The sequence below is a fragment of the Oryctolagus cuniculus genome, chromosome 1, assembly GCF_051225735.1.
Source record: "Oryctolagus cuniculus isolate XC-2025 breed Fujian yellow rabbit chromosome 1, ASM5122573v1, whole genome shotgun sequence".
NCBI classification, from domain to species: Eukaryota; Metazoa; Chordata; class Mammalia; order Lagomorpha; family Leporidae; genus Oryctolagus; species Oryctolagus cuniculus.
The window spans coordinates 202430183-202453696 of NC_142867.1; the positions used below are offsets into that span (position 1 = coordinate 202430183).

The 23514-nt window shown below is 55.2% G+C and overlaps 1 protein-coding gene across 1 annotated transcript in view; it reads right to left on the bottom strand.

The window, feature by feature from the left end:
- GABBR2 (gamma-aminobutyric acid type B receptor subunit 2) overlaps nt 1–23514 on the bottom strand; it is a 368126-nt gene that overhangs the window by 221250 nt on the left and 123362 nt on the right. The window contains exon 2 of the mRNA XM_051843712.3: nt 21847–21984. Coding sequence (XP_051699672.3) covers nt 21847–21984 — 138 coding nt within the window. The remainder of the gene's footprint in view (nt 1–21846; nt 21985–23514) is intronic.

Here is a 23514-nt window from a genome sequence, read left to right on the forward strand (position 1 = left end):
CTGATTCCAGCTTCCTGCTCATGTGGACCTTGGGGGCAAGAGCGATGGTCCAAGTAGTTGGTTTCCCACCACCCACATGGGAGGGAGACCTGGATTGAGTTCCTGGCTTTGGCTTTGGGGAGTGAACCAATGTGTGGGAGCGCTCCCTCTCTTTCTCTTTCAACTAATTGAAAAAGAAATGTCCTATGAGAGTCCAGGCTTTAACAGTGTGCCCACGAATGCAGCAGGATGTGGAGATGGCAGGCAGGTCCAAAAGCCACCCGAGGAGCAGGAAAGCCTAGACCTCACTCCGTCTCTAAGTCCATGAGAACAGCAAGAGCCAATCATGTCCCCTCTGGAAGGCGTCTGTTTTCCTCTCTAAAATGATGCACGGGACCCCAGATTTCCAGGGTCTTTGCCATCACAAAACTTCACTGTTCTCTCCAACAACTGAAGAAAACGCTGAAGGGGTTTGTTAGCTTGGTGTGGGCGCCTGTTTTATTTGATCTGATTTATCCAGATAATTGCCCGCGTGCCTCACTTCTCTTTGCAGATATAAACCCAGATGACAAATGTAAATACATCTCCCAGCTTCGGGAGCTTTATTAAATTTCCGAGCCACTGATGAATTCCTGCCCACATGCAATTCATTCTTTCCCTAGTTTGGGGGCAGCTGCATTTAGCTTTGCTGCGGGAAGACCCGTTTTCCAGGTGGAAGGTTCCCACAGGAGCGGGGGTGGCCGGGGTTGCTAAGTCCTGGGGCAGGAGCTCGGGCTGCTCGCGAGGGGCCGGGAAGGGGATTTAGGGGAGGGGGCTGAGGCTTGCTCTTTTCTCTGCTGGGCTAGATCTTTTCCACGGGTCTGCCCAGTGCTTCTGGTCATTAAACGAGGGAGGTATTTCTCATCAAGGGTTCCTTTCAGCCGAGATGAATGAACGCAACTTTCTCAGGAAGCTTCTGACAAAACAGTGTTTGTGGCCGGTGCCAGGCTGTGTACAAAGGCGCAGGGCCGTGGGCGTCGGGAACTCGGGTCCACTTCAGGGCTGTGCCAGGTCACCGCTGCGCCCAGGCCCTGGCTACAGGCTGTTTGGACACAAGGCGCCTCCGCAGAGAGGCCCGTGCAATGAATGTGAAGCCGCGTGGGCGCAAAGTCTTTCCTATTAGCCAGGGCAAACGAACCAATGCCCAGTGCTCCAGAATGTTCTGGAAGCCCCCACCCCAACCAAAGGCCCTGGGAGGCGCGGGGCCTGGATCTGCCATGAGTGTGCGATCTCTTCAGCAGGGGAGAGCGCCTGGGTGGGGCCCACGTCGGGGACAGTCCCTTGTCCTTACTGGCGATGAGCGTCAACTTTTAGTCTCTCTGAGGCACCGAGCAGCAGCACCACACGCATCTGGAGAACTTGCAGCAATCTGAGAGGGAGGGGGGAGGCACTGATGGCCTTTGTGTCCTTCTAGGGAAACTGAGGCTGGGGTGCCACAGTGACTTGCCTGGGGCCCTGCAGCTCCTAAGAGGCAAAGCTTATCAGATAAGCAAGCATTGCCTGAAGGACTTAGCCTAGGAGGCCCAGGCTATTAGGATGTGCATTTCCCAGATGAGGCTCAGAGAGGTTAAGACACAGGCATGGGGTCACACAGCAAGCAACTGGCAGAGCAAGGAAGCTGCCTCACAAGTTCCTGCTCCCTCCCCTCACTGCCGGGATTCTTCCCTGTTTCGTGACACTTGCCAAACCACAGTGACTTGTTTTGTTTAATTTTGATCCAGGCAACAGCCCAGGATATGGATAGAGTGGACTTTCTTATTCCCATTTTGTAGCTGAGAAGGCTGAGCACAGAGAAGGGAGATGACTTGGTCAAGGTCACACATTAGCGGGTGGGGAGGCGAGGGCTGGGGAGGTGGTTCTCAGCACCCATCTCTCTCCAACACAGGAGGCCCCCAGCCAGGGCGGCACCCAAGTGCGAGACTGGAAAGCAACTGGGCCAGTCTGGAAGGAGGCAGAAGAGAACAGGATGTGCTTAAAAGAGAAACAGTGCATCTGCGCCAGCGCTTCTCACACGCTGCTTCCCGAGCCGGTCCGCTTCAGTGACACGGCACAGTAAGCAGGTGCAGACCTGATGTCCTATCGAAGAGTCGAGTCTTCGCATGCTTCCCTCAGGAGGTAGAAATACGTATGTGAGTGCTCGAACTATGGGTGTGCAGTTTAAAGAATAACAAAGCCGATGGGCAACTGCCGGCCACCAGCTTCAGGAACGGCCTTCCTGGACCCAGAGGGGCAGGCGGGGCAGCTGTGGACTTTATTGCTGTGTCAGGGGAGGCCGCTGGCCTGCACGGCATCTTCTGACGCCTGCACGGCATCTTCTGACGCCTCATTCCCTCCTTCACTCCCCTGTTCAGCACTGACACTTTTATTTTAGGTGAAGAAGATCAGAAAGCAGAAACTACAGGAGTGCTCCCGAAAGGCGGTGGAAATGGAATTAACAGGAACGTTTATGTTGGTGCAAAAAAAAAAAAAAAAAAAAAAAAAAAGTCACATTCACGCCAATGGCAGGAGTCTTTGAAATAAGGACAATCATGAGAAGACTATGCGTGGAGTTCAAAGCGCTTCGCCCAACATAAACTTACATTTAGTTCCATCTTCCTAGAACTTGCTGAAGTACTTCCTTGAATTCTTTAAAGGCAGAAATGGGTGTAAGGGGCTAGCATTGTGGCACCATGGGTTTCGCCGTGACCCCAGCATCCCATATCAGAGCGCTGGTTAGAGTCCCATCCAGTTCCCTGGTAACGTGCCAAGGAGGCAGCAGATCATGGCCGAGCATTGGGCCCCTGCGACCCACATGGGAGACCCGGATGGAGTTCCCAGCTCCTGGCTTTGGCCAGGCCTGGCCCTGACTGTTGTGGGCATTTGGGGGAGTGAACCAGAGAGTGGAAGATCTCTCTCTGTCTCTCTCTCTTTCTGTCTCTGTCTCTTCCTCCCTGTCACTCTGCCTTTCAAATAATTAATTTTATTTACAAAATAAAAGACGTGGGAGTGAAATAGAGTGCCAGCAAACCCAAGTCAGCGCTGGGAGCAGGGCGGCAGCCAAGTAAGAATCCTGGCTCTGTGTGTGGGCGGGCCGGCTGTGAGGGGCGCCTCCCCCGCCCACTCTGCAGTGGGGACGGTGATGCGTGGCCTATGATCGGCAGTTACTAGAGTGCCACAGGCGCAGCCGGTGGCATTCGCCATGACGGAAGGGGCCGGCCGGCTGCAGCGTGTCCCCAGTGGAAGGCAGGGGGAGATGGGTGTGCCTGTTTTACACGCGAGAGGCCTCCGCGAAGGCCAGTGTTTTCTCAGGGGGCTGCGTGGCTGCTGCCGGGCATGGACATGACCACGCCGGCCTTGGTAAATCCGAGTGACTTTAAAATGGCTTGTTAATTAAAAAAATCATACCGATTACACTGCTTGCCTAATTGCGTACAATGAGAATGTATGTCTTTCATTTTCTCTTCAACGTCTGGTAGCACGTTCCATTTCCCTCCCCGCTGTGCAGGTGACAAATGCAGGAAATTAACAAAGCACACCATCGGCGGCCTTGGCGTCCCCAGCTCCTTGGCACTTTGCTTTCACCTGGGGTCTGTGTGTGTGCGTGCATGTATGTATGTGTACGTGTGTGCATATGTGTGTGTGCACATGTGTGTGCCAGTGTGTGCACGTGTGTGTGTGTGTGTGTGCGCGTAAAGCGGCCTTTTATGAACACAGCTGTGGAGCCAATTGCCTTTTAATTACCACGCTGCAGAACTCCTGCCTCCTCCATCAGTTTGGCATGTCTAATTAATTGATGGGTTGAATCACATCGATGGAGGAAAGGGACACTGGGCCCCAGCTCTTCCATTCTGGTGGGGGACAGGACACAGCACCTGCAGCTACTGGGAGTGCACCTCCTCCTGTCTCTGCAGGGCCAGCTCCTCCTCATCCACCCAGGCCTGCTCATGACACCTCCTCCAGGAAGCCTTCCCTGCTCTCCCTCAGTGCTCCCACTGCCATTCCTTCCCCTGGCTATGAGACATTGAGAATGGGTTGGTGGCCGGGCCCATCCCACTGTGTGGCCTGGGAGCTCTTTGAGTGCTGTCTTCCAGGCTTCTCTGCTGCCATGGGGAGAGAGAGGCCAGGAGGGCACAGGAGGCCTTTGTCCTGCAGACAAAGCCTCGCCGTGGTTCTCACAAGGACAAGAGCCAAGGAGGAAGGCAGGCCTGGCGTCTGTGGTGGAGACACTGGGCTCTCGCTGGGCCCACTGAGGCAAAGCTCGGAGCAGCAGATTCAGGCCTGGAACCTTCCACTGGACGGGCCCACTTCCCAAGGCCCACTGGGGAGTGGAGGCTCACGGGGGAGCCCGGCCCGGATCCCAGGGACACCAGGGCTCTCTCAGACTCAGCTTACCCCTGGGAGCCAGCCCCTTCCACAAGCAAGAAAGGGCCGCAGGCTGGAGCCCCGGCCACTCTGCTCAGGTTTGCTTCGTGGCCGGCTTGAGGACATGCGTTGAATACAAAAGGTAGAGAAGGCAAAGATGCTGTCCAAGAAAGTGAAGTTTTCTGGGATGGCTCTGGGCAGGGGCTGGGGCTGGAGGCCCCCAGGGAGGGGCCGCCCAGGTGGGCAGAGGCAGGAGGCCTCAGGAGTGCAGCCCCCCTGGGAGGCTGTGGAATGCAAAGCCCCGGCTCCTCTGTGTGTTAGCTGTTGGCCACCAGCAATCTGTTAGCCCTTATCTGGAAAATGGGGAAATGACTCCTCACTCCCCAGGCCTCCGTGAAAGATCAAATGAGACGCTGGGTATGGATGCACGGGAAGACCTCAAGGGCTTCAAGGGCCACCTGTTCTACCTCCAGTCCCCTCCCACACCCCCTCCTGAGCCTCTCTGTCCCAGAGCTCCCCTAGCTTACCTAGGAGAGCCCCCTCCACCCCCCGCTGCATACACACAGCCAGGCTAGGCCAGAGCTGCCTCCCCACCTCCACCAACGTATCATAGTCTACTGTGATTCTCACGTTCTGCTGCAAAAAGACTGCAAGATACAAAGCGCTCAATATGCACTGAATCAAGGAACGGATGGACAGACGCAGAGGGGGCAAAGCTTCCCGTGCAGGGTCCCAGGATGAAAGTCAGGACAAATGCAAAACCGCTTCAGGGAGCCGATACGGATCGATATGGAGAAGAAGTGTTTACCAATAAGGGATCAAGAATGATTCCAAACTTATGGAGTACTGCGTTCCCTGTCACTGGAGGCAGTCAAGAAGATCCCCGGGGATCTTCTTCTAGGACTGTCGGGAGGGTTCCCAATCCGGCGGGAGCTCCATGAAGTGTTTTACGAGCGCTGCTGGGGTGCACCTAATGATTTTAAGTGAGCCCCGGATTAACAGTTTCTGCTTTAATAGGTGCGTTTTCCCTTTATTTGCTTTCACACTGTCTTCCTAGTAAATGATGCTGATTTTCTGTTCATGGTATTTAATTAAAATCATAAGTCAACTTAAAGGAAAATCCTACAGAAGTTAACAACACAAGTGGCACATGGATTGGCAAAATCAAGAAAGTGCTAAGCAAATGACAAAAGCTGGGAAGCTTTGGATTGTGTGTTCATCAAAGAGTTTTTGCAAGAATAAAATGGCTGTTGGAAATCAGAATCTCCTACCCAAGTCTCCATCACCTCCGATTCGATGCCATCACCGTGTGGATCGAGGCCACGTAGAATGTGCTAGGATTTTACCTGGGTGCTGGGGAATGTAACCCATCAGAGGTACCAAGAAGAAAGGGTTGACCTCTCAAATCACAGAAATTGATTATGTAAGGGGGAAAAAAGAGAGAGGGAAAACTGAAATGGACTAAGTAATAGGGTTGGCAGATTTAGCAATATTTGGGACATTCCTGCACTAAAAAAAATCTTTATTTATTTGAAATTCAAATTTCAGTGGGTGTCCCACTTCCTACCAGGTGATCCTAGGTAAGCATCTCAGACAGGTGCTGTCAACAGGCAGGAGCCTTTGCAACATCACCGGGGAGCTGCCAAGGCTGCCAAGAGGAGCAGGACAGAGAAGTGAAGAGTGAGTGTGTGGTAATCCATTAGTCATGTCTGCACTTAGCTCCGTAGGAGAAAATAACGGCACAGGTGCCATTAATGTGCCTTTCTGGAAGTGTCCAACTCCTTATTTTATAACCCGAGCACCAGAAAAGAGAAAGAACTTGCCCAGGCTCGCACCCCAAGTTCATGGCTGGGCTGGACCAACCCCACTTGCCTGTCCGTGCAGTCTGCTCAGAATCCAAATGGCATGTTTCCAATGTGACAATTACGTAAATGCAGATTATCCTCCACACACACAGCCCACCCACATCCTCAGCCTGAATGCTCCAGGACAGTCGGGCCCTCCACCCAAACCCCTTATCATGCTGCATTTGAACGTCCGAGAATAACACAAAAGATGGCAACAAGAGCCCCAGACACCAAGGGAGCCCTGGCGCAGGAGGTGCCACAGCCTGGCCACAGTGCTGTGGATGCAGCATCTCGAACAGACTCCGGCAGATCATGTTTGCACTGGGCTCCTGGTACAGGCTAAGAGCAGGCGCACTTCCTTATGAAGCAGGTATTTCACTTACTGCTTATGGCCCTGGATGGGACTGAACTGAACTGTTGTTTTGTTTTGTTTTGTTTTTTGATGGAGTTAGACAGTGAGAGAGAGAGACAGAGAGAAAGGTCTTCCTTCCATTGGTTCAACCCCCAAATGGCTGCCAAGGCCGGCGCACCGCGCCAATCCGAAGCCATGAGCCAGGTGCTTCCTCCTGATCTCCCATGGGGGGTCAGGGCCCAAGCACTTGGGCCATCCTCCACTGCACTCCCTGGCCACAGCAGAGAGCTGGCCTGGAAGAGGAGCAACCAGGACAGAATCCCGTGCCCTAACCGGGACAAGAACCCAGGTGCCGGCGCCACAGGCGGAGGATTAGCCTAGTGAGCCGCGGCGCCGGCCTGAACTGGGTTTTTTTAATCCTAATCTTCCTGTTCTTCCCCTCCTCTTTCTGGGCTCAGCTTCTCTGTTGTTAAAATCAACTAGGTAGCTTTTACCTCAGGCCTAAAATTTTATGGTTGTGTAATTCCATGATTAATGTACAAAGAGAAATCCTTCTTTCTTTAGGAGAGAAGACAGAAGGTGCCAGACCATAGACAACAATGCCGGAAGGTTAAAGCCAGCCTCTTTCACAAAGAGTTATTTATTCTAATTGCTGTATGTCCCCTTTTAGATATTAGCCTGTTACTTTCTGCTCTTCTTGATCAAGTTCATTCGTTAGATTTCTTATTTAACAAAGATTATTTTCTAGGAAAATCATCCGTGCATTTTTTTCCCTTTCATCCAGAAATCCCACTTCTTGGCATTTACCCCCTATTTTACCCTGGTGCAAATACAACAAGTGGAGAGATGATTCCGACAGATTTGAAACCATCCCAATGCCATCAGGAGGGACCAACTGCCAGCGACGGTACCGCCACACAAGCAAGCGTCGGGCTTCCATGGAAGGAGCGAGGAAGGTCCTTCCACAGTGAGGAAACAGAAGGTGCCTCCTAAGAATGCAGTTTGATATCCTCACCACGTGGTTACGAAAACAGATAACGATTCAGTATTATCTAATACAAAGTCCACATTCAAATTCCTTCAATTCTGCACGTAAAATTTAGGGTCCAATCAACACTGATGCCTTGTGTTTGGTTAGTGTTTTCTTGTCCTTGCCCTTGTCCATCTAGAATATTCCCTGCCCTTTTTTGTGGTTGGTCTTGCTGATCCCCATGACCTGGACTCTTACAAAGAATTCAGGCCAGGTGATGGGCAGGCTGCCCCCTGCTTGTCTGCCATCGCCTTGTAGCTGAAACACTTTTACTTAGAATCTTAATCATTCTATTTTCAATCTCAGTCCATGGAAGAACCTAGGAATAACGAACCCCAGAAGCAACAGTGTTACTCAGCCCCTGGATGACTTCTCAATTCCGATTCCCACCAGGAGGAATCAGAGCTCCTTGGAGCAAGGCTGGGTGTGGGCACAGGCCGGGGGAAATATGGTCAGGAGCTCTAGCCAGCAGGGAGAGGGACAGAGGGACAGGAGGCCGGGTGCACAGAGGAGGCGCAGCTCATGTCCAGAAGGAGGCAACGCCCACTGCAGACCCAGGGGTCAGCCCCTGAAGCCAGAACCAGCGGGGGAAAGGCAGCAGGGAGCTGGGTCCAGGCCCCGTCCCACAGAGAAATCCACAGCGGCACAGGGGAGCGGGGAGAGGTACCCTTACAGTCAACCCGGCAGACGCCTCCGCTGCCAGGATCAGATCGGGGTCAGCATCCCCAACAGGCGTGCACAATGACATCACGGGCCGCTGGCCCCCAGGCTCCAGAGAGCGCACAAGACAGTGAGTGCCGCGTGCCGCCAGACTGCTCCACCTGAGCGTGATCACAAAGAAACACACACAGAATGTGGGACACTTCCTAAAACACGGCCTGGGGCTGTCGGAAAAAAGGTCAATGCCCTAAAACCCAATACATAAATAAATAAGAGTAGGGGTTGTTCTAGAAGAACAGAGACTAAGCACCCAACAGCAAACACACACCTGCTCCTTAATGGGATCCCAGATGCCCTCCTTCCTCCAAATATATGGCAATAAGGGCATTTTGGGGAAAATTGGGGAAAAATTGAAATATGGACCATATGGTAAGTAATATTATATCAGTTATATTTTTATGTGTGATAATTATTTTATGGCTATGGAAGAGAATATAAATGTTCTTAGGAGAGTCATACTAAGTGACATAGTAGGGATAAAGTGTCACTATATCTGCAAACTACTCTCAAGTGTTTCAGCACAAAATAAACGACCGTGTGTGCTCATGCATGTGTGTGTATGTGATGTGCACGTGTGCATGTGGGCAAAGGGAGAGAAGAGGGAAACTAACACAACCAAATGTAAACAACTGCGAAATGAATCTCGGGAAAAGTAGATGATGTTCCCTTTCTTTTAACTTTTTATGCAGGCTTGAAATTTTTCAAAATAAAAAATCAGAGGAAAACTTTAGGAAAAGGTGGAAAAACAAATACAGCAGCAAAAACAGTTAAAAAAAATGTCTACAGTGGACTCAAATATAGTACACTGACTGTACCTCTAAAAGTCCATGAACTCATGATGCTACTTACACAGAAGAGAGAGGTTGAGAGAGTCTCCAGTCACAAAAATTCCTGGAGGTTCTCCCAGGTTCCAGAGCATGTGCTGGGCTCTGGCGCCAACCACACACAAAGCAGAGGAGCCCAGTGGGGGCAAGGCTGACGCTGAACGAGGCCCTGTCCCCAGGACGATGCTGTAGGGCAGGGAGAGGTTATGGAGGAGTCTGTTGGAGGCACACTGAAGAACTTCCCAAGGAAACAGGACTTCCTCTGAGAACTTGGCTGGGGCGGGGGGAAGAGGGCTTTGTGTTAGCAGAGGCTGGGGCATTGCTCCATGCACCCATTACTCCAGGAAGGGACCTGGCATTTCAGAAGACACCCAGGATGGCCAGGGAGCTTTTCTTGGATACCATGAGGCCAACACGGTGTCTTAAAAGTGGCCCAGATGGAGGCCAGCATTGCAGTGCAGAGGGTAAGCCGCTACCTGCAATGCCAGCATCCCCTATCAGAGCACTGGTGTAAGTCCTGGCTGCTCTGCTTCTCATACAGCTCCCTGCTAATGCACCTGGGAAGGCAGCAGCAGAAGACTCAAGTAATTGGGGCCCTGCCACCCATGTATGAGACGCAGATGGAGTTCCAGGCTCCAGTATTCAGCTTGGCCCAGTCCCGGCCTTTGCAGGCATTTGGGGAGTGAACCAGTGGATGAAAGACCTCTCTCCCCCTCCCTTGTAGTTATCTGACCAAGGATTGTTTTTCTCAAGTAGAGTGCTTCCCACTGTACAAGGCTCAAACTCTGCATCATGGAACCATAAATAATTCAGTCTTCTTGGTAAGCTGACAAAGCAAAAGCCTTCTGTATAACTCCAAGTAAATGTAGGCTGGGCTCTATTTAAAAAAACAAATATCAACTCATTCATTATAAAACCACCCAGAGTAGAACTGCAAGTACTATATGCTTGAAATGCTTAGCGTAGCTATTGATTTTCCCCAACCAATCATCAGTCCATCTATTTTCTGAGTTTGAAGGAGCCATTTATCTTTTATACCCAGCAAGTTGCTGGATGAGTAGTAAGTTTGCAGGTGTGGGGGCAGGTGCGTGCACAGGCTCACGTCACGAAGGAGTCACAAGAAGAACACGGCCAGTGTCCTGTGTCAGGAGGCAGGCGCCCGGGGGCTCTCTGCACTCAGACCGCGAGTTCCCTGCCAATGTGGTGAGGAGGAACTGCTGCGACACAGGATCTGGGGCCCCTGGGCCCCCAAGGTCTCCTGGGAGACTTCACCCTAGGCTCAGCTCACAGCAGGAAGCAGGCCAAGCCTCCGGTTTCTTTTTTTTTTTTTTTTTGTCAGGCAGAGTGGACAGTGAGAGAGAGAGACAGAGAGAAAGGTCTTCCTTTGCCGTTGGTTCACCCTCCAATGGCCGCCGCGGCCGGCGCGCTGCGGCCGGCGCACCGCGCTGATCCGATGGCAGGAGCCAGGAGCCAGGTGCTTTTCCTGGTCTCCCATGGGGTGCAGGGCCCAAGCACCTGGGCCATCCTCCACTGCACTCCCTGGCCACAGCAGAGGGCTGGCCTGGAAGAGGGGCAACCGGGACAGAATCCGGCGCCCCGACCGGAACTAGAACCCGGTGTGCCGGCGCCGCTAGGCGGAGGATTAGCCTAGTGAGCCGCGGCGCCGGACTCCGGTTTCTTTGTACCTTATTTTCTTCATTCTGGGAGGCCGGCCTAACCAGGACAATGCCTGCTCTTCCTTCCCCTCTGGGTCGCTGTGAGGGTTAAAGAAGCTTGCGGGACAGGCAGTGCAGCCCAAGGGTTGCGAGGAGGGACTCAGGGGCCACATAGCACTGGCAGTTCCTTGGCAAGACACTGGGTGTGCACCCCAGCCCATCTGACCCGGGGTAAGAGGTGCACCTGGCACGGTGCCCTCCTCTGTGGCCTGGGAAGGGCAACAGTGTCCACTTCCTAGTGTGGGCGTGTGGAGTCAATATGTTCATCTGTGCACAGTGTTGGAACCATGCCAGGCCCATGGCTTCTTGGCCTTTTGGCTAAGATCAAGTGTAGGGACATAGACTAGTGGTGTCACAAATTGGTTTGGGTACAGGCCATGCAGGGGTGTCCATTCACGACTTCGGAGCATCTACTCAGTGCCAGCTCCCTGGAAAGGCTCTCTGGGGGCAGCCAAGGCTCAGATAGGTAAGGACGGTCACTGTGTGGTGGCTGACACCGGAACCCCGTCAGAGACTAAATTATCGGAGGAGGGGCACAATGAAGGAAGTGAAGAAAATGCCAAAGAAAGGGTGGGTACCTTCTGGGGAGCAGGGGATGGTTAGGACGGCTTCCTGGAGGAGGAAGTAACACTTGAACTAAATATCAGAAAACACAGAGCCTCACCCAGGTGAGGCGGGAGCAGGCATCCAGCCATGGCATTGGCATGGGCAAAGGCCCGGGAGCTGCACAGAGCCGACTTGACCCATAAGCACACAGAGGAAGGGCTAGAGGGCTGGCTGCACAAGCTGCCTCACCTCTCTGGGCCTCCCTTCCCATAGAAGAGGCATCTTTCACGTGGAGAGCACTGGCGGAGACCACAGGACATCAAGGTCGAGGGCTCGGCATAGGCGCCAGGCTGTGACTTCTGTGCTACGTGGAGTTACATGCTCCGTGGCCTTGACCGCTGCCCACCTGCTTGCTTCTTCTCACAGCATCCAGGAACGGAGGGGAACCAGGTCGTCCAAGCCGGAGAGAGCACACGCAGGGACCCGAGAGGGAAGATGCCGGGTTTAAGGCAGGCACAGATGGCTCTGAGCCACAGGGAATAATGACCTGACATTATCAACTGGCCCGGCGCGCCTCCTTGGCAGCAGGAGGCCCAGGAAGAGCAAGGCAGGCTCTCAGAGCACTTCTCTCATCCCAGAGAGCGGAGTTCAGGCCCTGGGTGGGGAAGGGTGCCGCCTGGGCGCCTCTGTGTGGACCCCCAGGAGGGAGAAGGAGAGCAACATATACAGGAGGGGACTCACCGGGTGTCATCTTGAGTCATCCTCATACCCCCCCCCCCTCCAGTCCACAGATGCCACTGCCAAGTCACAGTGGGGAACCCGAGCCCATGTGACCCAAGCCAACAGGTGCACCTGGTGTGGCAGCCTGCCTGGGCCGCTGCCTCCCCCTCCACACGGATGAACACACACCACCCCATCAAATGGCACCTAGGACCGGGGGTCAGTGCCGAGCCCCACCACGGAGGCCGAGCTTTTGTCCCGGGAGCACTGCCCGGCAGCTCACCAAGCCCCTTCCCGGGCTTGGCCTCACCAGAGCCTCCTGGGAGTCCTGGGAAGACAGCATAGCAGTTGCTAAAGTAGCTACTGCGGCTCCAGCAGGGCTGGCGGTGTGTGTGAAGCCGCTGAGCTGGGAAAAGGCAGGGCCAGGATGGGAAGCCGAGTCACCTCCCAGGGTGCACAGTGTCCTGCCCATTGCTCCTTATTTGGGGCCACAGGTCCCTTCTGCATATTCTGAGCCAGGACGGGTGTGGGGAGGGGTCTCACTGGCTGCAAAGATGCTGGGTCAGCGGTCAGGACACGCTCCACACCACTGTCAGACAAGGGTCTCCGTGGGCTGTGCTGCTGGCCTCGGGCGGTGACCTGAGCCAGGAAGACACCAGCTTACCTGCCCCTTCGCCCTGCTGTTATGAAAGTGGTCTTGAGTCTGAACCTACAGCTGTTCCGTTAGCCAACTCTCGACTCTGAATCTCCCTTAGGTAACAGCCCCTGCTCAGCTGGCACACTCGGTCTCCCAGGAGAGACCGCAGGTAAGCCGGGGTGAGGGCACCTTAGAATCGCCAGGGCAAGCAAATCTCGGGTGGACCCTGGGAGGCTGCTGCTGCTGCTACAGGGCTGGGGACCACGTGGCTCAGGGGCTCTCTAGACCAGCGTCTCCCACGCTCCCCTGAACATAAAAACTTTCGAGGGCACTTGTTAAATATCAGTTCCCTCGGCTCCTTCCCTGGGGATGCTGATCAAGTGTGCTGGGAATCTGCTCATTAGCGAACTTGACAACTTCTGCCACACCGCCCACCTGATGAGTCCCTCATCAGACACTCCAGGGGTGCACTGTCCAGTCACACCCCCTCACGTGGCATCTGAATCCCCTGTCAGCACCCCCACCCCAAGAGCCAGTCAGTGCACCTGAGCACGGCTCCCCACCTAGGCAGTGCTCAGAGCTGTCCGGGTCGTCACGCCCACAGCAGAGGACAGGAGCTGCTGAGGGTGGCCAACCCGCCCCGATCGGCTGCTTCCATCCACCGTGGCCACTTCTCCTTAGAGGCTGGTCACCTTGCAGGCATAGTGTTCTAGGAGGGACACTGGGTTCCTGGCAGCAGCAGACCGGGAGCCGCCGTACTCTGGTGCAACCTGCTTTTCTACTGTAGAAACTCATCCAGAGAAGGCTGCGGGTGCCCCCTCCCAGCAGCTGGGGCTCCTGCGCCTCTGCTACCGTTTCTGTTTTCATGTCACTGTTCTGAATCACCTTCACAGCCTGTGAGAGTTCATCTCACACACATAGCTTTAAATCAAGAGACACATGGACACCTATAAATCTTCCAGGCGCTCCCCAGCCAGGGCCTGGCTGGAGCCTCAGATGGCGAGCATCAGTGGTGATCATATCATCTCTCGATCTGCAGGGCTGCCAGCGGGCACAAGGCCACCAGCGGCTCTACCTTCCCCGCCCTGCCTGACACTCCAGAAGAAAGGCAGGTCTGAGGAGCTCCATTACTCAGATGAGCTCACTGAGGCTCTGAGGGCGCTGCTGATTTGCCCAAATCTGCTCTGTCAATGACAGGCATGGGAGGGACAGGCACCCTCTGGTAGCCTCTGCCCTGGCTCCCTGCCACGTCTCTGTCCCTGGGGTTGTCAGGTGTTGAGTGGTGGATTTGCCAGGGCATCGGAGAGCCTGGAGTGTCACCAGGTCCCTGTCCTGCATGGAGCCCAGGAGGGTGTAGGCACTGAAAGTTGGCCCGGTCCTGGGGGTGCTGCCATCCAGCGGGGGACAAGTGTGACAGTCGGGAATGGAAACTTAGCTATGAGAGGGTGTGGTACCCCCTGTGGCAGGGGCCCAGCGGAGCCAGGAAGTCCCAGGACAACTAACCGGGGAGAAACCACGGAAGCAGAAGGAACCTACCTGAGACCAGCTCTTTCAGGCTGGGCTTGGTTTTCAAGGGGAAGGGGACGGGGACAGAGGGACCCCTTGGGGGAAGGCTGAGGCCTGGGGGAGCACAGGACAGCTGAGCAGCCTCAAGAAATTCTGCATGGCTGGAGCTGAAGATTTGGAGCTAAGGCGAGGGTGGGGGCCGTGGACAGATGCCAGCCGGCGCCTCCTCCCTGTGCCCGGGGCTTCCCATGCTCCCTGCTCCACCGCTTTGGCCATCAGGTGTGGCTTGCCCGCTGCCCCACTGCCCTGGGTCCCACGGACTCTGTTGCCATGGCCACCCCCGACACTTCCTCCAGCCAACTCCCAGACTCCTTTGTCAAGAAAAGCCTTCCGAGGGCTCCTAATTCCTCCCACCAATTGTGCCCGAATGAAAAGCCTGGAACCTTTCTTCACCCTAGGCGGGCTGCTCTGCTCCCCTTTTCACGCACCTGCCACCCGATGGCAAGGCCAGCAAGTCCCCAGGTCCTTGGGGTGTCTCCCACCCTTGGTGTGGCCCACAGCGCATGCCCTTCATCTCACTTCTCCTCCTGCACCCTTTCCTTATTTGTAATGAATCCAGAAGGTGGAAGCAGCTCATAGATTATTAATGCACTAAATGGCCTCCCTGGAGAATCCGTGCCAAGACCCAGCTCCCGCCTGCCCTGAATCACTGGCCTCCATTCTCTTTCTTAGACAGCAGCAGCAGCAGCAGCAAAGTTTCTAGCCAGGCCTAATCACACTGACACGCCTAAGTGTTTCCCGTGGGGTGTCGGAGTGTGGCACGGGCGTGGCAGCCACGTGGGACTCCGGCCTGCTGAGCTGGGGCTCCCGGGAGCGGAGAGGTAGATGCTGTGTGTACTTGGAGCATCTCACCCAAGAGTCCCCATCCCCCCAACCCCTTAATGCGAGGGTCTGCAGTCACTCTTGTTCATGCTGGTGGTGGCAGCTGGGACAGATTTTGAACCTCTGATGGCCACCATCAGAGGTCTGTGCTGGCAAAGTGGTCCCAGCCCTCAAGAGAGCAGCTACCATTGCCGTTTATCAAGTGCGTTCGTTCACTGGCTTTATTGCTTCTCACAGCCTCTATGTAACACAGAGGCAGGCTGGCTTTTCTTACTCTGCATACAGGATAGGGGAGGCTAAGAGACACAGAACAAGACTCTCATGTTGCAAAGCACCACAGGGTGAGCCATGGAGCCAGCATTGCTGTGACAGCAAGAACACAGACAAGGGCCTACCCCAGCCTGGGCCTCAGTTTTCCAGCCTGTACAATGGAGTCACTGGAGCCCTTGACTGCTAAGATCAAAGGCATTCTATGAAATGACCTGACATTCTACAGCCCATGAGCAGTAAGAAGCTAACTGTCGATTTCTTGGGGAATCTACAGCTTAATAAAATAATCAGGTGAGAAAATCAAGCCGGATGACCAAATTTCTGTTCAAAGGAGAAAAAATGCCATCGACTAACAGTTTCGTGTGATGCAGGAGCTGGGTAAATAGCAAAGGGTCCAGGGTGGGGGTTTTCACTGATTTGTTTTTTAAATGTCAGAAACAAGCACAATTCAGGATCATCAGGTGTGGAGTCCTGGAGGCGCTGGGATGTGAGTGTCAGCGCACCTGCCAACAGGGAGCCAATGCCCTCCTGGCCCCTGCTCCACCCCCAGAGCTCCTCCCTGGACACGGCCTCACGGCACAAACTGGAACGCCCCAGCAAGGTGCAGGCTGGGCTGAGGCGCTGGCACCAGGGCCGGGGGCAATGCACCTACAGTTTAATAACCTGTCGTGGGCACCTTCTGAAGGCGAGGCTCTGCGGGAAGCTCAAAGGATTCCTTAGAAACCAAACAAATGGTGAGCCCAAAGAGAAGTGGGTTGAGGCTGGGCCCAAGGCCCTCTGGGTGGTCTTCTGCATGTCTGCAACAAGGGGCTGGTCAGCTCGGGTCTGGCAGGCTCGGTGATCTGCCCTCTGCTCCTCGGGCACGAGTCCACGGCTGGCCAGCAGGCGGGCACCTGCCTTGCCTGCAGCTAATGCTCCCTGAGCGCTCAGCACAGCTCTGCCTGCACGCCAGACCAGGATGCAGGTGCCTGAGTCAAGTGACTGCCTGCAGGTAAGGGAGCGGTAATACGGGGGGTGGGGGACTTCCTGGAGGAAGGGACACGCAAGCTGCACCATGACAATGAACATGGTCCCTCCAGGTGCAGAGACCATGGAGGCAGGGGAACAGCCTGCATGGAAGCCAGCAGCGCGAAGGGACAAGGAGCGAGCTGTGGAAATGGCCAGGTGTGGGAGCAGCCCCTGCCACACCATGGATCTGGGCTTCATCCCGGCGACCCTGCGAGATGCAGCCCGGCAGCAAACCCCTCCCACGGTCTCTGTGTCCTCCTTCCCATGTGTCCTGAGGACCGGCTGCAGCTGTTAAGGAGCCCTGGTGCCTGGGGGGTGAACAGGTCTTGGAGGCCGCCTGGCCCTGCACTCTTCAGGAACTCAGTGTGTCTCAGTCACCCGAGCTGCTGGAGCTGAGCTGGTGGTGGGACAGTGGTCAGTGAGGGGGTCCTACCGTCTTCAAAGGGGTTGATGGGACCCCTGATCCACACCTGTGCAGAAGGAGCCCTGGAATTTACCATGTTCCCGCAAGTACATTCCAAGTCCCCTCCCCGGGCGATGCCTACTCTACAGATTCCATCTGCCCAGGGTGGCCTGGATGCTGTGTGAACCCAGTGAACCCTGGGCAATGGGGAAGCCTGGGGAAACCTGCTCCCCTCCCCCCGCAGCCCTGGCTCCTGTTTCTCCCGCCAGCATCATGGAGCCACAGCCGGCTGCATTCTCCAGTCTGCGCGTGCTCCCTCCCCCTGCCCTGAGTGAGGGATCTGGGTGATCTCTCCCTGATCTGAGCCCTGCACCCCAGGTAGGTTCTGCCCTGGCCACCCCCCCCCCACACACACACCTGCCCATCACACTGGCAGACTCTAGGGCAGGACTTGTGACTCCTCTGCGCAGGAACAGGGGCTCCCAGTGGCTAAGCGAGCGCTGGCACGACAAAAACAATATTAGCCTCTCTACACAGCAAGCACGAATGAAGACGCCCGGCACCAGGCACGAGTTAAATTTAAGCCATTTCAGCACCTCGGAGAATTCTCACCCCATGGCGTGTGAATCCCTATTTTTGTGGCACAGAAAACAGCCACAACTGATTCCGCATTCCCAGCCCACGCTTCGGGCAAGCACTGCTCCCGCAAAGGGCAGCGGGAGCTCCTTTTGAATTTGACAAATACACGTGTTCTCCCATTTGGGAGACTCTGCCCAGGTGTGCAGAAGTGAAGGGATTCCTCAAATCCGGGGGACTGCAGACCCACTGGCACCCCTCTGCCGTCCCTGGAGCAAGTGCGTTCTCCCTGGAGGGGGGGTGGGGCAGCCGAGGCAGTCCTGGGAGTCTGGCTCCTGAGAGTGGGTGGGAGGCCGGCGCAGGCACCCAGACGGCTCCCCATCAGGATGCAGATCTTTGTCTGCACCAGGCTGGGAGATGTCCCAGCTGTTCTGGACTTATGCCTCCAGGGGGCCCTCACTCTGGGACGGCGGGAGCCCCCACTGGCCCCAGTTCCTCATAACAAATGCTTGGGCATTGGTGGGCTCCCAAGGAGCCCGACTGAAACACAAGAGTGGCTCTGCAGGTGGAGGCCGAGAGTCCGCACCGCCACACCCTCCCCCGCCCCATGGTCAAGTCCATGCGTGCGGCCAGAGGCTCTGTTGCAGAGGGTTCCAGGTCCCTCGTGGGTCCTCCACATCCACTTGGTGTGGACCTACTGCAAGCCAAGGCCTGCGCTGGGCACTGGGGAGCAGGGAGTGACCAAAATGGGGGGTCCTGCTCCCTATAAGCTCCCAGCCTAGCATAGTAAACCAGGACACAGAATGAATCCCACTGCCCAGCAAGGAGTCTATCTAAGAACAGGAGGCTGGACAGGGTGGGGCGGGGACTGTGGAAGAGTGCTCCTCACCGGCCCATCACCATCAGTCTCCTAAGGAGCCCTTGTAGATACTTTCCCTAGCCCCGCCCCCTCGCAACACTGTAACACCCTTGCAACACTGTAACACCACAGACCTGGAATCTGCAAGTGGAATACACCAGTACCTATGCTTTACACCAGGTTCTGTTTCTGTTTTTCTTTCTGCATAACAATCAGTTTCCACCCCTGGGGAGAGGCTCAGTGCAGAGGAGGAAGGAACAGTTGAGTTCCCTTTCCAGTGCAGGGTGGGAGGCACGCAGGAAGGGTCTCAGGGCAGGCATCGTGGAGGAAGAGGTGCCCACCAAGGGTTTTGAAGGATGAGCAGGAGCTCAGCCCAACAGGGAAGGGGCTTGGTCTTAATTCCCACTGGCTGGGCAACTTGTATCCAGCTTAGTCACTATGGTAACCAGCCTCCAAGATGGCCCCAGCGACCCCTGCCTACTTCCCTGCCTTGTGGAGCCCTGGGATAGACCACCGCAGAAGTCATGGGATGCAAGGCCTAGGGCCCGAGAGACTTGGCCACCTCTGCCTTGGTCTCCAGGAGACTTAGCCATGAGGACACACCCACAGGGAGACCACATAGGGTTGAGCCGCCTGGGCAGCCGCCTGGAGTGAGCCACTTCGGAAGCAGGTGCCCCAGCCCCAGCCGAGCCTCCGAGTCTTGCCGCTCGGCCCCCGACACCGCAGGGCACACCACAGAACAGCCACCCTGCAGCCCTGACTTCCTGACCCACCAGAGACATGGGTGACACTGCCGTCTTAGGGCACTCCTTTTGGGGGTGACTTAACACTCACGTGTAGGTAAGGAATACCACCCCCTTCCCAGAGCCCAGGTCCCCGCCTCAGCTCCTCTCGGCTGCAGGCCCGTCTTGGGGTCAGCTCGCTGGGGCTAGCGAGCCCGGAGGTTCCGATGTTGCGCTTGTTCCCGCAGCTTCTCAGGGATTCTGGGGGCAGACAGTTCAGGAAGCTCCCTGGATTCCTCCCCTGGGAAGGGATTTCCCAAGGAGTGCGCCTGGGCCACATGTCTGCCTGCAGGTCCCTCTGTCCCTGGTCATCCAGCAGATACCTGATAATGTCTGTGAAGCGTAAGGAAGAGGGGAAAGCCAAGGTGACTCAGGCTGAGGCCGTGTCCCCCAGGAGCTCACAGCCCAGGTGGAGGGACAAGCCTTTGGAAACAGGTCACCCATCTGCCAAACTCAGAGAGAGTCAGGCAGAGGCATGTGGGGACGCAGGCTGCACAAATGCCCTGCTAGAAATAAGCAGGGGGAGGGGACAAAAAGAAATTCCCTACTTTAATAACCCTCTAGTAGCAGTCAGGAAAGGCCTCTTGGAGGAGGTGACATTTAAGGTGGGTCTAAAGAATGGGTGGCACTCAATACTCAAGGTATAGGGAGAATGGGATGTGTCTAGTGGTGGAAACAGTGTAAGGCAGACATACAAGCAACACCAGGGAGCTAACTAACCAGTATTCAACTTGGGTAGCGGGGAGGAGATAGGGCAGGGCTACAGCGGCCACGGGAAGTCACACAGAGCTGGTATCAGCACAGCTCTCAGCACTTCTCAATCATTTAATCCATACAACCACCCCCAGAAGCCAGTCCCGATGCCACCCTGGTTGCACAGATGAGGCTCAGGGAGACAGCTCCTGGGTCCGATGAGCAGCGAGCATGCCCCTCCCCCCGGGATCCAGGAAAGAAAGCTCCAGCCCAGAGGGCGTCAGTGCCTCGCCCAAGCTCTCACAGCAGCCTAGGGCGCCTCTCAGCACAGCACGGCATGCTGGCCCGCCCTGCACCGTGAGGTCTGCCCAGAGCACACGGAGCTGTTTTGCCGGTCTCCTGTCCCACCGCACCTGCCCATACTGAGTGGCCTCCTCTGGCCACGGAGAGTGACTCAGCACTCCCCACGCCCACAGCCCTCCCACCTGGGCTTTCGCATGCTGACTTTGCTCTGCCAGGAGCACTCTCCCCACCTCCCAGTGCCCAGCACCCTCTGTGCCTCTAGCAACACTCTGCAGCACCTGCTCTGAGAAGCCTTCCCCTATCCAGGACCAAGAGGGTGGTCCTCCAGGGACCCCCACCCTGCTCTCATCACACCCCTGCCCTGGCTGGTGCCCATCACCCTTGAGGCTGTGAGCTTGGCCTCTGCCCCCAGAGCCCTGGACACAGATCCCCCTGTGTGGCCTGGCTCCTGCCTGCTGGCCCACCACGGGCCAGCCCCACTGTCCTGCCTGCCGTTCCACAGACGTGCCAGCTTCTTTGCCAGGCCTGCTTGCATTTGCTACTCCATCCACCAACATGGAATGCTCTTCATTCAGTGCCCACCCGTCAAGTCTCAGTCTGAATGCCACCTCCTCCAAGAAGTCCTTCCTACTTGCCCAGACACTCACTATGCATCTCATCACCCTGTTTATTTCTCTTATAGCCGAGTTTTCTTACCAGTCTTATTGCATGGACCAGACTGCCTGATTTTACATCTTGGCCCTATTGCTTATCAGCTGTGGGTCCCTGGGCAAGTTACTTAGGCTCTCTGTGCCTCATTTTCCTTATCTATAAAATGGGGATGATGCAGCACCTATAGCATAGAGCAGGTATACGGGTTAGTTAATGCATGTAAGTGCTCAGAACAGTGTTCGGCACATAGTAGGTCCTTCCTACATTTGCAACTATTAGCTCTTAGTATTATTACTTAATTATTTGCTTTCCCCCCTGTTTTCCTCCTAGAATGGAAGTGCTGAAATCATGGGGATCACATCTATCCTGTTCAGCACTATACTCTCAGGGCCCAAAAAATTCCCAACACACAGTAGGTTGCTCATAACTTAGGTTAGATGGATGGACGGATGCCTCAATGTCAGGATAGAAGGATTAATGGATGGATGGATGATGGACAGATGGAAGGAAGGAAGGGAGGGAAGGAGGGAGGGAGGGAGGTAGATTGGGTGGATGGATGGATGGAAGGGAGGGAGGGAGGGTGGGTGAATGAGTGGGTCCAAGAAGTAAACCTAGGCATGGCCACCAATCTCTCCAGTGGTCAGATGTGTCTCCACCTTTCTCCCTCCCTCCCCTTCCAATACTGGCTAACGCCTGCAAGGGTCACCTAGGAGAGACTGCACACTCACTGTGGGAGCAATCAGTGGTGCATGGAAGCAGCCAGCGTCTGCCAGTGTCAACAAGGAATCAGTGGCCAGGAGCCCAGGAAGGCTCAGCCCAGGAGAAAGGCAGGCTGGGTAGACAAGAGGGAATTCCAGCAGCGGGCGGAGGCTGGCAGGGAGTGGAAGAGGGGAACAGTGGGCTCCTGTCGGGGGATGCAGGCAGCCTGCAGGTGCTCTGCCATGCAGAGAGAGGCGGGAACAGGTGCTCCCGCCGCACAGGCAGGCCAGGCAGCAGCGAGGGTGCTGAAAGGTATGCTGGGGAGCCTGGGGGGAGCCCCAGAGCTCTCAGCGGCACTGGGCTGGCTTCAAGGCTGCCAGACCCAGGCAACTTAGGAACTACCCTGTGCCAGGACCGCTGGCCAGCCAAGGACGCTACCCCCATGGAAGGAGGCGGGGACTTACCTGCACCAGGTTCCAGCCTTGGAGGGACTCTGCGATGATGGACGTGACGGATGGACAGACGCCTCCAAACACCATCAGGTGGTTGGGCCCATATTTTATTGCATCGTAGAAGGCTTTCAAACCTTTCGCGTTGTCACACTGGGAAACGACAGAGAGAGGAGAGGGGCACAGATGAGAACCAGCTTGCCTGGGGGCCAGAGCCCATCCATGGATTCCCCGGGAACAAATCTCCCTGCTGGGGAAAGGAGCTAGGTCTCTGTCCTCTGGGTGGGGCCCTCAGGGAAGTGTGGCCTCAGCGCCCCCTTGGCTCTCCTCCCACCAGACTCCAAACGTAGGTCCTCCTCCTGGCCCCCAGCTACCTCCCTGCAGAGCAGCCACAGAAAGCCCCCTCCCAAACGCCCCACGGTGGGATGTCCCCTTCCCAAGGCCACTTATAGTTTAGAAGGTGGTGAATCCAGGCTCATTACGATGACAGAAAGCAACAAGTGTTGGTGAGGATCTGGAGAAACAAGAACCCCGCCTACGACTAAGGGGAGCATCAGACAGTCCCGTTACTGTGGAAGACGGTGTGGCAGCCCTCAAAAAGTTAAAGCCAAAATTACCACCTGATCCAGCTATTTGACTTCTAGATCTACACTCAAAAGAACTTAAAGCAGGCACCTAACCAGGTATCTGTATGTCCATGTCCATGTCCGTCCCGGTATCATTCACAATAGCCAAAAGGCAAAGCAACATAATTGTATATTAACAGATGAATGGATAGACAAACTGTGGAATATCCATACAATGGAACACGACCTGGCCCTGAAAAGGAAGGAAATTCAGGCACAAGCTACCACCTGGAGGAACCTTGAAGACCTTATGCAGAGCGGAATAACCACATGAAAGGACAAATCCAGGGCACTTCCAAGAGTTCACGGAAAATGGAAATAAAAAGACATGCTTATTCTGATGCAAAAAAAAATGTTGAAATCTGTGCACACAAGAGGTTTTCAAAGAGTTCCTGGAAAATGTATACTATGAAAAAACTATGCATAGACTTTAAAATTGGGGCCACCAAAATACACTTAGCCTTTAACTTCATTTTCCACAAACTTGTCAAAGCACCCTCACTTTCTGTGATTCCAGTTGCTGAGATACGGCGAGTAGCTACATCCACTGGGTCAGAAAGAAAGGCGGCGGCTGGAAGTGTTTGCTCCATGCGTTCAGAGTTCCAGCCTGGGAAGGTGCAGATGTTCTGGACGTGGGTCAGTGAACTTAATGCCACTGAACTGGACGTTTGGGAGTGGCTGAAGTGGTAAGATGTCTGCTATGTATAGTGTATGATGATAAATCTAAAGGCAAGGTTTCATTCAGCAAACACCTGCGAGCGCTGCTGTGTCCCCAGGGCTGGAGGCTGAAGAAATGTCAAGGTCAGGCTCAGCACCTGCCAAGGAGCTCACAGCTAAGTACCAGGAAGCAGATCCCAGACGCAGAGGAAGGGCAGCCGTGCGCGAGTGCCAGGGAGCAGCTGGGGCTCATTACCCCCCATTCCAGCCCCATGGTTCTCCCTGCCCTGGACAGAGGCTCTGGCTCCTCAGCGGGTGTCTGGCTTTCCCTGGGGCCCGGTTAAGCCTTCGTAAAACATAAATGAGTCCCGGGCTTTCTCCTGGTTTCTGTACACTTAAG